The 16,361-nt window shown below is 38.9% G+C and overlaps 1 protein-coding gene across 8 annotated transcripts in view; it reads right to left on the minus strand.

Moving 5' to 3' along the window:
* SOX5 (SRY-box transcription factor 5) overlaps positions 1-16,361 on the minus strand; it is a 631,122-nt gene that overhangs the window by 145,571 nt on the left and 469,190 nt on the right. For all 8 annotated transcript variants that reach the window (XM_051632715.1, XM_051632706.1, XM_051632698.1 and 5 more), the window contains one exon: positions 2,419-2,591. In XM_051632715.1, the coding sequence (XP_051488675.1) occupies positions 2,419-2,591 (173 nt within the window). The remainder of the gene's footprint in view (positions 1-2,418; positions 2,592-16,361) is intronic.

Genomic DNA, 16,361 nt, shown 5'->3' on the forward strand with positions numbered 1-16,361 from the left:
ACCATTCCTGGAATCAGTACACAGGAAACTTCCACCCTGCTCTTTTCTTTAAACTGCTCTATTAAGCTAAGGAATCTTCAAGTGCAGGAACAGCAGCCTGGACTGCTGCTGGAGCAATTAATAGCTAACACCGGTGTGAAAGGGAATCTCATAGAAAATAATGAGAGAAGGATTCATGCAAAAATCTGTCCTCTGTCAGTATCTGAAATGGCACTGCTAAAATGCTCAAAAAGTGAGGACTCACTCGCTCCAGCTTGCTGGAGGAAGAACCATACTGGCAGAGAAACTGGGAAGTAGTAGAAGGCAGGAAAGACAAAAAAAAGTAGGATGGACAGTAATATTCTTTTTATGTTTGGCACTACCTATACAAAAATTCCAAAAAAAGGGATTCTGACACCCAGGAGGAAGGTCTTTGTGTTCATATTTCCTTGATGCAGAAACAGACACAAAGAGCTTGGGAAAATCACTGGATTTTCAATGTGTGTATCAGCTGAAAGGAGCTCAGGGGGCACTGCAAGGCTACACGGCTCAACATTGAAACTGATTTATAGAAGTTGATGGCATCATCGTAAGTCTCCTTTAAAAGTCATGTGCATTTTCCATAAGGACTTCCATCTTCCCTCTCAACTGACTGAATGATTGAGAACCTTACCACAGACACATTTTACATACAGTGAAGGAAAAAGCAGACAGTAATGGAACCAAATTAGAGGTCACACTGGTCTAATGGAAACAAACCATCATATACCCCAAACTTAAAAAGCAAACCTGAAAAACTTTCATTTGAGTCATCACAAAAGCTTTGCTGTCATGAATAGCTAGCACAGCAGTACAAACATTAGAAGGAGCATGGTTCTTCCCCTGTGGTATGTGTACACACCTCAGGGTCAGATGGGAACTTAAACACACTTACTGGGAAGAATTTTATGCATTCTTTCCCTTAGGTATTTTCTTTCATTTCTATTATTAAACTATTAACATAAGAAATACCCACTCATAGTTAACTCTATATCTGAAAGATTAAATGTTTTCTTTCTAGAGCCTCTCTATAGGCAACCAAAATATTTTTGATCTATACTTTTTTTTTAGAAGTGCGGTTATTTTAGTTTCTATATAATACAGAATTATACACAATTTTTATAATTAAAACAAAATCTTGTCCTAATTATAATCCCGCAGGACTTCCTACTCTCTTTTTCTATTCTCTCATTTTTCTTTTTCACTTTCAGATCACTCAGCCAACCTGTAGCAGTAGTGACTTTAAAAGTCAGGGTAAAGGAAATAGCTCCTTGCAGTATGTCTCCCGGTGGAGTAATTTTGCTAATTCCACCATCACACCTTCATCTACCTTCTCCATGTAAACAGCAATGTGATACAAGTTCTCTAGTTTAATAGATAAGTCACTTCTCCTATTCTCCCTATGTGGGATTTCAGGTGTGAGGTGAAAATACACAGTATTTGAGACAAAATAAATAACCAAAAATAAGGAAAACCACGGCTAAAATATCTGAAGACGTCAGCAGTGGTTTAGAACCTTAAGACTTGTTTGGTATAATGCAAAACTTTAAGTATGACAACTACAGATTTCAAAGAATTTTGTGATTTTCATAAAATTCACTAGCTGCAATTCTATTATATAAACTCAAAGGTCATTACAATCTCAAATAAATGGTCAGTCAGACTAGAACACTTTCACATAAGAGATATCAGGATGGACTCCTGAGAAAATTTTAAACCAGATGTCTATGTTTTCTCTCCTCATGTTCAGGTACAAAAATGACCATTCATTTCTGGTAAAACTTGCACAGCTCAAGTATGGTAGAAAAGCTGTGCTCTTGCATAACATATCATGTGTCCATGCGTGCCTGTTGGATCTGTTCATGCGTGAAAACACACCTGTGTTTTACATGGAGGGCATAGTTACGAGAGCCGAAAATCAAGCCTCTCAAGTGAAGTAGAAAAAAAAGTCACACTTATTCACTGACTTTATATTCTGCTCCCTCACCTTTTTTTGCACAGTTGGCAAAACTAACCTTTTTGTTTGTCATATTATAATCCAAATGCCACATTTTGTTCCTTTTATTCAGCATCACTGAATTTAAGCAGAACTGGAAGATTATTCAGGAGGGCTGAATTTGTATGTTTATTTACACTTATTTTTCTTTAAAATACCAGTATTGGAAGATAATACCTCAACTGGAAGATGCATCTTTAAAAAACATAGAGCTCTTTTTCATATACTGCAAATCAAAACATTCTTCCAATAGGTTTTTGTTCAAACTTCTTCACCCAAGAAACAAATGGAAAAAAATTCTGGTCAGAGAGCAAATTTGAGAAGTGTCAACCCTAAAAGATAAGCTCCTGTCAAGTCCTCCTATAAAATTATCTAAGCTGAAAGCCACTATACTAATCACTCACCTGTTCTTGTTGCTGCTTAGCCAGCTCCATTTGTTGGCGTTGCTTCTCGATCTGTGATGCAGCCAGTTTCTTCTGTTCATCATGAGCTGCTAGCAGCTGTTCTCGCAAACTGGTCAGCTGATTGATCATACCCATGAGCTGCCTTTCTTTCTCAGCAAGGCTTTCTGGAGTCCCTGGGTATCATATGGTGAAAAAGATAAAAAGAGAGGAAATTTAGAGCTAGCTACATTTTTATTTTGCAGCTTCACTGTCAGCGAAGTTTTAGTAGAACCAAAGAGCAGCAGCATATTGCCATATACTGTACATTAACACTTGTTTCTCTACAGGAGAATAAGCCATAGAGGATAATTTTATACACAGGCTTTGATTTGGTGTCCCCCTTCAGTGTTTCCTTACCTTTCCCCTTTTTCCTGTTGCCTTTTTATCAGATGACTAGGGGAAAAAATACTGCCTGTTTTGAAAGTTTCAAATGCTAGACACTGCTTACACTTTGTGGGGATCAAAACTGACACCTCCAGTTTTGAAAGACAATCACATTTTTGTCAGAAACTTATGACAAGAATGCATCACTGCTTTGATGGATACAGAAACTGCAAGGTTTCCCCTCTATAATCAGGGGGAAGCAAAGAAGTCTCCTGGGTACTGGGTACCTCTCTAGCGCCCCACACCCAGCTTTCTCACAGTTACTAGCTCAGCACACAACAGCTGTCAGGTTGCTACTTACTATATCATCTACAGCTGCCCTAATCAGGATGAAATTATATAGTATTTAAATTGTCAATAACTACTGTTGCTGCCACCGATTAATGTTAAAAGAAGAAGTCTTGAATAAATGTATCAGAAGAACTGAGTTAAATGCAACTCACCATCTCTCTCATTTGAACTGTCATAAGATGTTTTTTATAGGGTAGTTCAGCAGCTACAGACAGAGGAACTGACTACCTTGCTCTCGTAATCCCTCTGCAAAATGCATCTTCCTACCCAAGAGGACAGTTGGTTATAAGGGAAGAAAAAATTCCAAGAAAACCCAAAAGCTATGAATCATACACTAAGACAAAAAAATGGCACTACTAGGATATTCAGCATCATTTGATTTTGAATTTAAAAGACCAGAAAAATATGTGTAGCAGCTAATCCACAGATATCTCCAATACCACCACACTCTCTCACATGAGTCAGATCCTATGAAACTTTCTCAAAAAGCTTTAGGAAAGGATTAAGGCTATCAGTGTCTGTGACTTCTCTGAATATAGTCTGGTTTTGGGACAACTCTGCCACGCAAACCCTTCTCAAACACAGGAAAGCTTTCTTCTGCCAATGTCATCAGTGCTCTCCAAGTGGAGAAAAAAAAAAAAAAGGAAAGAAGAAAAATTGGCGACTATATTAAACATGTTCCTAGCCAAATATCAGTCAGACATGGAAAAAAGCTACTGCTAATAGCTCGTTTAGTCTACCCCCCTGCCAGTGCAGGAATGTTCCCTACAATACATTCACTGCAGCATTCTAGATTGGATTGAAACATCCAAAATGGTGAATCATCTACTGCTTTCTTTGGAAGACTGTACCACAGCCTTTGAGGTGTCACTGCTAGGCCTCTCGGCTTGAGTTTAACTTACATTCACTTAATTTCAACTTTGTGCTCCCAAACAACATCCCACTTGCTACGACAGCCAAGTCCAAGCCCTTAGATAAATTTGTAGACAGACATATACAAGTGGGGAAACACAAAGAATCAGCATTTTCATATAAAGGTAATGTAGCTCGATGAACTTTTTATTAAGATACTAGAGATTTATGTGAAAGCATTATCAGAAAAATACTCTCAGCTAGAGTCTCAAACACACTCATGGTACCAACTGGAAACTTGAGACTGAAACAAAAACCATAGGACTTTAAAACTGTTCTGTTAAAAGCTGTGAGAAAGAATGGAAGCCAGTGCTAAAACACTAACACTGCTGATGAAAACACTTTTAACTTGCGATTTTTATTTCAAACATTGGAGACAGAGAACTGCTACAAGTAATGCATTTGCCATGTGGCCACAGAATTAATCCAAAGTGTCTGTTGCCATTCTTCTATCCTTCATTTGTTTGTCCTTAGGAAAAAGGTACAGCGTTTCCAAGTGGCACAGAAGAATTATTCTAGAAGGCAGTCCCTTCCTAGTCCTATCTGCAGCTAGTGTGTTAGTTTACTTTACTGCTCATCTAATGAAACTGTCAGCATGCAGAGACTGGCAGTATACCATGATGGGCACACTGAAACATGAAAAATACCGATTCTGATTATTTATTCAGCAGATATTTTATTTCAAACTTAGTCTGTGTGTGCAAGAGAGAGGCAGAAGGACCTAGAGAAGGAATACAAAGGACTGGCTTAGTCCTAAAGTTAAGGTAAGCAAAAATAAATCACTGTCAAATAAACTGTTTGACAAATACACTGACACACATCAAAGCTCTTCAGCCAGTGCTGGTTCATCAGCATATTTTGAGCTACCACAGTAGTTTCCAGTTGGGAATCGAAAAGCACTTTGTAAAGCTAAATTAATCCCCACCACACCTTTGAAAGGTGGAAAAATGTTTCCTAATGTGTAAACTGACAAGACAGAGGGGTCACAGAGTCAGCTGCCGACAGCGGCAGAAGAAGAAATGTTGGTGCCCAGCCCTGAGCTGCGAAGCTCAGGCTGCGCTTCCCGCAGGCGCACAGTGCTCCACGTGCTGCCGCCCTGCCTGCCGCCCCGAACAGCGGCACAGCCGGGGGGCCATCCACCTACTGCAGCTTCTCCTCTGATCTGGTTTACCTAGAGAGGCGCAAAAACCTTCTTCCTCGGGAAAACAACATCAGGAAAGTCTGAATGAACTAAGAGCAAGCGGCTGGGACAGCCAGGTGGCAGGGCAGGGGCTGGAGATACCAGCACACCACAGCTGTGCAGCTGGGGAAAAACCCACCAAACTCAATCTCTTCGTTATTATTCAGTTTTTAAAGAAACTTCAAGATGCCCAAAGCGGGTGCTATATCCACTAACTCAGTAATTAAAAGATATAAATCCTCTGGTTTATAAACTGGAGTGGAAGTAGTCTGTCCAAAGGTAGCCTTCTTGCATTTTATTTCTTGAGCAATTTCAGTTTGCTAATACACCAAGTGGCAGAATTTATCACTGTCAATTCAAAAATAAACAAAACAACTTTTGTTGGAGAATACTTTCTGGAAAGCAAGGCTTAGTGGGCACTTTATTTTCATATGATTTGCACATCCTCCCAATAACCTCAATAATAGTTACAATTTCAGTCCTTTAAGGTATCATTCCTTGCACAGGAAGTACTTGGATAGCTATACTCTCCAGTGACCTGCAAAAAACAGAGGCAAGAGAGAAGAGATATGTGGGTCTACTGTGAGCTGGTGAGTTCTGAGGTAGATTTCCCTTTGCCTTAAACACAGATCCATGTAAGTCACACCGATGACAAATCACAGATAGTTTTGAGGTTTCTTGCAGACAACTGGCTTATAAAAGTGTGAGAACTAAAAAGAAGGAAAGTACTTGAATCAGACTGTTTTGATAATAATGTAATGTGTTTGCATTTAGCTTAAGTTTAGTATTTTTTGTTACCATTATTACCCAGCACACCTTATCCATAATTTCTTTCATGAAAACGGCCAACCAAACTGCCATTTCACAGATGCCATTCATAAATTACTTAGTTTACATAACAAAAGAAGGCCAAATGATAATTGACTTTTTATGTAATCACAGAATTGTCATGGCTGCAAAAGACCTCCAAGATCACCAAGTCCAACCGCTAACCCAGAAAAAAAACACCCTGCCCACTAGAACATGTCCTGTAGTGCCACGTCTACATGTTTTTTGAATACCTTCAGGGATGGTGACTCTACCACCTTCCTGGTGACCTGAGGGCAACAGCTTGGTCACTAAATAAGTATATTCAATTATAGGATTTTTTTCCAGTGCATTAAAATGCATTGCAGAGCTAGAGCACCAGTTGCCATTTTTGTATCCCTTCCTAGATGCTGCAGATAGTGGGTAGGCAAGGATGGTGGACTTCTTTCTGTTCTATCACCGCTACTTTCTCTCTGTTAACCTGCATGAGATCTCAACCTTTAGCATCGTGTGAAGTGCCTTGCCAGCTTCAGGATTTCCATTTTAAGAATTCTGTAGCTTATAGGGCAAAACATTTTAGCATTTGAAGTACCTACAGCACCAAATGCATAAGAACAGTTGCTTAATTCACGCTACTTGGGAATTGATGAAGTATCCTCGTGGCTGCCAACATTGCTAAGAACTTGAGAGATGGTGCAAACCTCAGCAAGGATCAGCCATCAGCCCCAGCAGCTACTTGCAGCTGCTTCATTATCAAACTCACAGCTGCTCCAGGTAGTACAGAGTTGGGAATAGTTCTGGAGCTGGCCTGTGCTCTACACACAGTATCTGTAGGGTTGCAGTGCTTTCACTCCAGCCATGCAGAGTGTCTGAAGAAAAAGCAAGTGTCCCTTATTGCTTTGTACAAGTTGACAGCAAGCTAGACCCACTTCACGCAGATACTGAGTGAGGAGTAAAAGGAGAGTGGCTTACATCAATGACTGCATCAAAAAATTACGCTTAATTACTGTCAGATCCACAACAAATAGATACTGCACATTTTAGGTTTAACAAAGCTTTTAGCCATCAGACCACCCGCCTTTCAGGAGATTGCTGTAGGTGCTCAGACTGTTCTCTCTGTGCTCTATCACGGCAATGGCAAAGCATGGATTTTTCACAACTTATCAAAAAACAACTCAGGCAAGAAAGAATTGAAGTATACATTACGGGTTGATACAATGAATACCCCAAGAGAAGATGCTTTCCAGATGCATCAGCTTATTCTCTATCAGCACAAAAACAGATTCGTAAAGAAAAAAAAAACGTTTGTGGATGCAACACCCACAGCAGATGGCAATAAAAGAAGACTCAAATTAATGGCATTCTGTATCGCCAAACCTAAACTTCATCACAGATCAACACTATCCATAATACTGTATAAGTAGTAAAAGAAATTTACTCAAATGTGAAACAAACTATTACACATTCTTAGTTCTGATTCACAGTCTCAGACTGGCAGTGACAGTAACATTTTAATAAACATTAGAATGAAGACACCAATATGACCAAATGACACACTTGAAGTGAGAAAACGAACAGGAGAAACCTTGGCATATCCACTCAAAACAGAACCAAAGCAAAAAAAAAGGCAGAGAAACCACTTTTGCAATCAAAATAGTAAATACTTTATTATAATTTATTAGACAGAATGAGAATGTAAATAAGAAATTAGGAAAGCCAATATTTTCTTTAACAAGCATTTTAAGCTTGTGTTGCGAATGCTCAAGCGATGGAAATGTTTGTTTGCAGCCAGCCTACAGATCTGCTCCCAGACACACAGCACCCAGTATATTCTGCAAAGGGCAGAGATATGGCAAGGCTCTCCTCCATCCCTCTGACATGTTTCCATTCAACTGCTGGGATTGTTATCAATCATGGTGCTCGTGTGCACATCCACGCACACCCAAACAGACAGTGAAATTTATCCCTGGAGTCAGTTTACTATCAAAGTAATTATGTAAATAGCTTTTGAACTGTCAGCATCTGTCTTTCAAAGAAAAATCAAAGAAAACAATGCACAAGTACAAAGCCTGGAAGAGACTATATTATTGTATTATGTTCATATTATTATCTATGGTTACAAAAGAAAAAAAAACTCCTGTATCTGCAAAGCTTTATAGGAAAAACACAAAAAAAACAACAACCACTAAATGAAAATAAGAATATTCTAAAATACTCTGTATTCAAATGATGTTTAGATGTATAATAATAATTAGAGCACTTTTTAGTTTCAAAGCATTAGGTGACTGATCTTCTTAAAGTCTGGAAGCAAGCAGAAAGGCAGTGGTATGTTTTACTTTTACAAATGGGAAAACTGAGGCATGAAGTTTTCAGAAACTTGCCTGAAGTCATTCTTAACTTTACACACTGTAAGCCCTTTTATTGCTGGTCTCACTAAAGTCACCAGCAGAACTGTTATTGGTAAGGCTTAGAATTTCCCCACCGATTTTAACAGGGATACATGTTATATAAATAATTAAATCTTGGCTTGACCTGGTTTACTACCAGGTAGGGTTCTAAAGGAACCCTATGAATGAAGCAATGACTCACACCATCACACTAACTCAGAGAGGGTACCATGCCACAACAGTTTCTGTGTAACTTTGCTCTGATGCAACAACAGTGCGATGAGGATGTAACCATAACCTATGCACAGGCTGAAAACTGAGTCATCTCCAGGCACTTCCTGTGATGTTTTCTTCAGTGCCTTTTTTAAGCTAGGGACTTAACAGTTGCAATAGAAAAAAAGAAAATTAGCCAAGAAGGAGGTTTTTCAAACTGGATAGCCTATTAACTAAGCTGTCCTCAGAACAATTAAACTCCCACTAGCAATAATGTTATTATATCCAAAGAATAAATAAAGTATCAGCAGTCCATAAAATAAGTATCTGTTCTTGAGGGTTTTATTCCAGTTTCTTTTCTTAAGAGTTTCATTCTCTTCCCATTGTCAGCTATTTTTCTTTCCCCATTCCCCACGCCAGTTTTAACTTTGTTCTGACACATTAGAAATCCCAGTATTACTCAACTCTGTAAGGAAACGTGGAAAGTAAAACAGAGAGGCCACCTAGTCATCTTCTACTTAAAAGCAAACTAATCTTTGTCATGCTTACCCTAGGAAAATAAATAAATAAATAAATAAAAATCTATTAAAAACCTGATTATTTTAAAGAGGAGTATTCCTGCCCTTGCCGCAGACAGCCGTGCTGCTGACGTCACCTGAAGTTGTATATGTGAGGCAATGGGGAGCTGATGTTACGGGCCCTCAGGAAACGTACTCTGATATGCAGATCTAACTGGCTGAGGTAAGTTCAGAATTTAAAATCTTCTTTCCTCTCCCTCTGAACAGAAATGTCAAATGTTTATGATCAGGCAATGAGTATATGTTTTAAACTACGTCTTTGCCGGTATGTATTTGTGGGTGGATGTGGGCATGGGCTTGGGCACATGTAAAACTCCCTTGATGCTTCCCTAATCAATACTTCAGAGAATGTTTTATTATGGACTTGCAGACAGCTGGTAAATCTAGGAGCTGCCAGGATATAAACATCTAAAACCTGGCATGTTTCATTAAGCCGTTTAAGCCAACTTTACTACACAATGACTGCCATCACTTACAACTACCTACCTTGCTAAATTAAATGACTTCATCTGATTTTTATGGGAAGTCAGCGTTAACAGAAGAAACCGTTCTGACTGCTTTTTACTCAGCAAGCTGCAGCCACCAGAAAAAGAAACAAGCCCAGAATTCAAACTGATTTGCCTATACCTACAGATCTTTGTAGTGAATCTTCTTTGTTTGACAAAGTACTTTTTAGAACAGCAAGCTAGAAGGAAGATACTTATTTCAGCATATGGACAGTCAATATTTAAAGTTTCCGTGGAAGACTTTACAGAATGACTAAAACCAAATTATGAACAATTACCATCTTTTGCCATTACTACCGTTAAGAATTAATATGCTGTGGGGATAAAACCTTAGCTGTCTGCTCTGCAACAGACCAGCACACTACTATTTCGCAATGCTGGAAAGAAGTTGTCAGTGAGTGTGCTTTATTTGCTGTCAGAAAAAGTTTTGGTACAGTAGACTGCAAACAAAGCTTGGTATTCAACCAGGTTAGTAACTTATTGTCAAGGTTACAAAAGGAATAGACAACATTTGTACTGAAACTATTTCTCAGAAGTTACTGTTTTACTGTCTAGACAACAAGCTAGAACTAGGCTAGAGAAACAGCTTTTGCTGCTGGAATTATATGCAGCAGCAGGAAAAGTAGTAAAAAAAAAATATATGTTTATGTGTATTTGCTTTGTTTTGACAAACTGGTAATTGTAGCTCAACAACATTCATCCCTATCAGCACATCTTTCAGGTAATTTTAGTAAAAAGAAGAACTGGTTTAGGTCCCTTTTGTCATACAACCCTCCAGATAATTTTTAAATATAGTGGTTTGGCCTCCATATGTTCAAACAAAATAAAGCCACTGGCATTTGCTACTTCAATTAGTACAATTTTATTCTATTTTCTCTACTAATAATCACTTCTTAAAAATAGAAGTTGTATTTTATTTAATTAGAACCTGATTTTTTCTGATCAAATTAAGTATCTTTACATTTTAAAAAAGTGTATCACAGTATCATTCTGGTTGGAAAAGACCTGCAGGATCATCGAGTCCAACCACCACCCTAACTCTGCAGCATCCACCACTAAATCCTGACCCTGTCTTCTTAGATGTCAAGATGTAAATCCAGAACAGCCCGAATTTCCTATTTTTTCACAAATTCACAACTTTTTTGCATTTTAGATGCTTTAAAAAAAGATTCCTCCGACCCACCTTCCACAGATACTACCCTTGACTAACCTCCTGCTCTAGGGTCAAATAGGAGCAGCTCCATCCAGTCACAATCTCCATTTCAGGCTTCCATTTGGCCTGAAAGAAGTTCTGCGTTGGTGTGCCTCAGTTGGCACAGTCTACTTCTCTGCAGCCTGAGAGTATCATATTGCTTTGTGATCAACCTCCACTATTTCGGCAGCTGCCAAATTTCCTCTCAAAACGTAGGTTCCCCTGTGTGCCACTGGGCAGGTTCCCCCCGGCTCCTGGCACTTTTGGAATATTAACAAAGGACTAAAGCTCAGCAATTTGCTACTATTAAACTCCCCAAAAAAATAAATACAGAGAAGAAGATACTAAGTAGGTTGCAATAAATACTGAATTTATCACGGTTAAAAGCTGACAACCAGACATATCTTACCTCCTTCACTTACGACTCTCTCACCCGCCTTCTCTCCCCACTCCAAACACAATACTATCCACAAAAAATTAATGCTGAACATTCACATCTGACACAAGTTTGCAACCATTTTGCAACTATTAATTTGCAAGTGCAAAATTCACTTAGCTCCTAAGAAAGTGTGCTGCTTTCACACATCTCCTGGGGATCTCTGCTTTATTAGTCAAAGGTTTAAACCCGGTGTATTCCACATGAATAATCTCTCTCCCCTTCCCCTTCCTTCTTCCTGTCCACATCTAAATGCAGAATCCCCAGTTTCCCTGTCTTCAGTTTACAGATTATGAGATCCTAAGTGTCACTCACTGGATTACTGCACATAACCTGAGCACTACCCAAAGCTTACTTGTCTTCAACTCGTCCAGCATTGCTTAAAAGGAATTATCCGTCACAATCCATATACCGAATCTGCATAGCCCACTTATCTCAAGATTCTGTGTGTCACCTACCAGATTATCCGTTTTAATCCATACATTGAATCTACATAACATATGTCTTTAATTCATGGGCTCTGATGAGCTATAGTATCACTGAATGGATTATTTCTCTTTATCCATTATTGGCAGTTGTAAAACCGTTCACTGCATACTCTCGCATGCCCCATCTTCTCAATATATAAGCAAGATTAGAGTCCCCAGCAAACCCAGCTCTATCACACATCAAACACAGCTGGATATAATACTTGCACTGATACTTTATGGAACCTGGAACCCAGTTGCTCACACAGAACAAAGGCCTGTGTTATTATGCATTAAAGATTAGAATTGGTAGGCTAATCTTGCTTTCAATTACACTCACAATCTGTGGTTACTGCAGGACAGTCTTTGGAGTTACCTAGAGTGGCTACAAGGAAGAGCTGATTTTACCCTAATGATGATCTCTTTCACAACGAGTGCAGAAAACATTTCACAAAGTTGTTTAGGAACTGACCTGTACAATAGAGAAGGATTTTCAAATAACAAAAAAAATCAGGTTCAGGCTTGCCCAGTCTTTCTTGGGAGACTCAGGCACAATCACTGTTAACAATGCCTTCACTTCAACAGAAAACCAACTCAGAAAGATTAGAAAGAAAAGGCAGTTTAGCCTTTTGTTCCACACACCTATTCAAAATTAGCTAAGTGGGGAACATATAAAATATGCATTATTATTTCTTGACAAGTCTTGATAAGCGAGAGATGGACAAGATTAGCAGAAAGGCTCCGTGTACACAGAGGAAGTTTTAAAAAAGAGTTCTCATCATGGTTAAAGCTGCCTCACTCATGTTAGCAAAACTGTGCACCTCATGATGTACATGGTCACCCGGGGGGCTGGTACCATTCCCAGAAGTCTTCTCAGAGGAGGCCCAACACCAGTGAAACAAAAGTTTAATGGCTGATTTCTGTGTATGGAGATGGCCACCAACATTGAAGAGCATTGAAATAAAACTTCTTATACCTTTTCTTACCAGTGGGCTGCATCTGCTGTGTTTGACAATGTTCCTTTGGAGGGAAGCAACCACTTTCACCCTGGAATGCACAGGTATCAGGAGGCAGAAAGGGAGTGTAATTTTCCTTCCTGCAGATGATTAGTTTGAGATCTGAATTTCTCTCTGCTCCACTGAATCCAATAAACTACATTATGCATGAAATATCCAGAAGCCATTTGAGCCTTGTTCTCGAATATGATGTTTATAAGTAAGTTTGAATAGGCTTTAACCAATTCAATATATAATTTTACAGCTTTATTTTAAGATAATTCTATTTAACAGCAGGTTTTGTGGGTTTTACTACAGACTGATTTGTTTTCAACAGAGTAAAAATTCTGGGGATTTCAAATAAAAATTTCTTAAGAACTTTCCCATACCCAACTTATTTAGCCCCAGACTACCTCTTTAAACAAACAGAGGCATTTGAGTTAAAATTTCTACAGTTATGAAAGGTTCTAGATTTTGCCCCATTTTAAGTGTAAGAGTATTCCCTTGCAGTACCTTTCAGTCAAGCCCTGAAATATTACATTTCCTTTTCCATTAGCAACTGGGTATACACAAAACCTTCTAACTGTAATCTTGAAGTTTGCAGCTAGACCTCTACAGATCCTCAGTGATGGTTCTCCCATTTTACAGGCAGGCAGATGAAGAGATGGGGTCATAAAGTAGATGCCAAAAGTAACAAAGCCAAGAGAAACAGCAGAATAGAAAACGTGGGAGTTTGGTGACTTCCAGCCATTTACAACTCCCCTATCTTTAATAAAATATTACTGCTTTCCAGCTTAAAAGAAATAACACTAATAGAAAATATAGTCTTCCGCTTCATCTCCCTTTCTTTTAATCTCTCTCAGAGAATAAAACTCAATGGCAATAACACAGACTGGGGCATTAACAATATGTAGCCTAGTACTGAGACTTTAGCACATGACATACTAAAACTCCCCCAGATCTAATGAAAAACACAATGAAATTTTGAACAGTTAAATGGAAAAAACTATTCAGTGCATAAGACAGTTGGGCAGTACAGCTTCTAGTGCTGTCCACATTCCAGGGTGTATTAATAATAAGACACTACTTGTGCAGGGTTTCCAAATATCACTAATGGAGAAATGAGGAAAAAAAGAGCAGCTGCCAAGCCAAATATACAGAGAAGTTAATTAAAAAATCACAACTGGGAAACTTAATAATTTGACATGCCTACAGAAGGACAAAAACATTTTCTAGCATAATATACGTGTGTTTGTACATGCATATGTGAGTGTAAAACAGCTCAACTTGCACACCTTTCACGTGTCCTTGCTAAATACAGCTGCAATACAGCTGAGCATTGTTTGTTGGCCGCTCATGGCTGGCGGTACCATGAAAACCACATTCCTGAGCACTAAATAATCAGCCTTCCTGACCCCCCAAGAACCTGTAAGTCAAATTCATTTACCCCCAGAGGGCAATGCTCTATTGTATCCTCCCTCCTTTCTAGCCACCTAGGAACAATGGACAATAATTGCAACTGTCACGGCAGTCAGTAGGAAAAATAAACCAGTGCCTGTTTTCACAGCTTACTGCCAAACCTGATCCAAACACCTAATAACCATGCCCCCAACCATAGAACCACAGTTGCACTAAAAAGCCTCAGATGTGAGGCTTTTGAACTGAGCTACAGAACAATAACTCGACTTGTGTTCAAAATATGAAGCTAAAAAACAAAAATTAAAGCAAAGAAAACTCTTCTTTGAGGCTGTGCTGTTACTCCCCATCCTCCCCCGAGCAAGACTGAAAGGACTGTTGGAATTTCTTTCGTGCTAGCATATAGCTGCTGCTGCTTTCAAGTTGAACTTGTGAAAGGGAAAGGGAGGAAGGGAGAATAAAAAGATTGCCTTCTAACAGAACAAGATCATAAGGACTGGGAAGAGACCGTCTTCTCAGTGCACAGCACTTTTCAGAGCAGCTTCACCGAGCCCAAAGCCAGAGGAGAATCGCTGGGAGTCCTTCTCAAGGCTCTGGCATATCAAGAGTTAAAGAGGCTCCGGACAACACACAAGAACTGCTGAAACACACACCCGAAAGTGAATATGAAAGCCGCCTGTGTACTTTGGGCCTGAAACATTTTAAAGATTCATCAGCTCATGGCAGACGATGAAGTTGGTTTAAAACAATACGCTTTTAAAAGCCAGAACTCCGAGAAAAGCCCAGTGGCTACCTTGCCTCTTTATGACCTGTTGCTTTATGCACATGGAAAAAACGTACACAGTGGGAATAAAGAACCCAGGGTTTGGCCCTCTGTTATAATAATATCATCTCAGCCTATTTGGGGCCGAAGCACTATATTCTGTTTTAAAGTTATTCTACATATGTAATGAATATATATTTTTGAATTACAGCCTCCCAGGGAGAAGCTGGGGAAGCGAGTGGCATACTTTCCTGCTTGTGTAAGTCAGTGGACTAGCACAAACTAATGCCGGTGGCTTATCGGTGACAAGCTGGAAGGCACATATAATTAAAATAACGCCATCTCTGCACATGTACCAATACATTAATCTCTCTGAACATGTCATGTTGTATTCTTTACTGAAAAGTGCCCACTTCTCCTGCAGCAGGTCCTTAAACCTGTCTGACACAAGTTTTGCGGGCCTGCCCGAATGAGGATCTGGGTATGAGGGACAACATTAGTAAGCAAACAAACAAAAAATGATGGAGAGAAATGAAATCTCATTATGAACATAAAAGAAGGGTTTAATTTTAATCTCCTTCTACTTTCACATTTCCAAAACAACATTGGCTTTGATTTTCCTACTCCAGATGCACACTGATATAAATGGGAGAAGAATCAGAGTCACTGTTTCTTTTCAGAGTGATAAAAGGCTGTTCTGGAAACTAAAAATGTTTACACACATGCATTTTGAGTCAACTCCTCATCACAATCATTGAGGAAGAATTATATAAATATTAAATTACATCAAAACAAAAAAAACTACAGGTTCCCTAAAATTGCCTCACTTGTATAAAATGGGGAAATATCTTGGCAAAGCAGAAGCTACTGCTGCTGGAGAGTGGTCAAATTTTGTCATTTTCCTTCTGGAGTACGGCTTTAAAAGAACATGCTTTAGTGCACAGATGTTGTACACTGTCTTTTAAAATCTGTACTGGCTAATTTTGGTACCTAGAGGTATCATAACACAAACTTTGCTTTTTTCTTTTTTTTTTCTTTTTTTTCTTTTTTTTTTTTTCCTGCAAGCAGGAAAGTAAAAAAACCCTACAACATCAAAATCTGTCAAAACATGAACACAGGCTTCTGACCACCCTTAGATTTCAGAAGCTGAGCTCTGCTATACCCTGATTTCTCATAAGCCTGTGTTTGATATGTGAATTGACTTTTTTTTTTTCAATCTAGCAACAGTGTGTCCTCTTACAATACAGACCACTATATGCAACAGAAGCTTTACATAAGGTCATTCACTTAGGGCAATTATATAATTTCATGTATTTATATTATCAGAGATGGAGAGCACACATTTCATTTAAGCTCCAAATAATGATACTTCAAGGG

This window comes from Apus apus, chromosome 1, assembly GCF_020740795.1.
Source record: "Apus apus isolate bApuApu2 chromosome 1, bApuApu2.pri.cur, whole genome shotgun sequence".
Lineage (NCBI taxonomy): Eukaryota > Metazoa > Chordata > Aves > Apodiformes > Apodidae > Apus > Apus apus.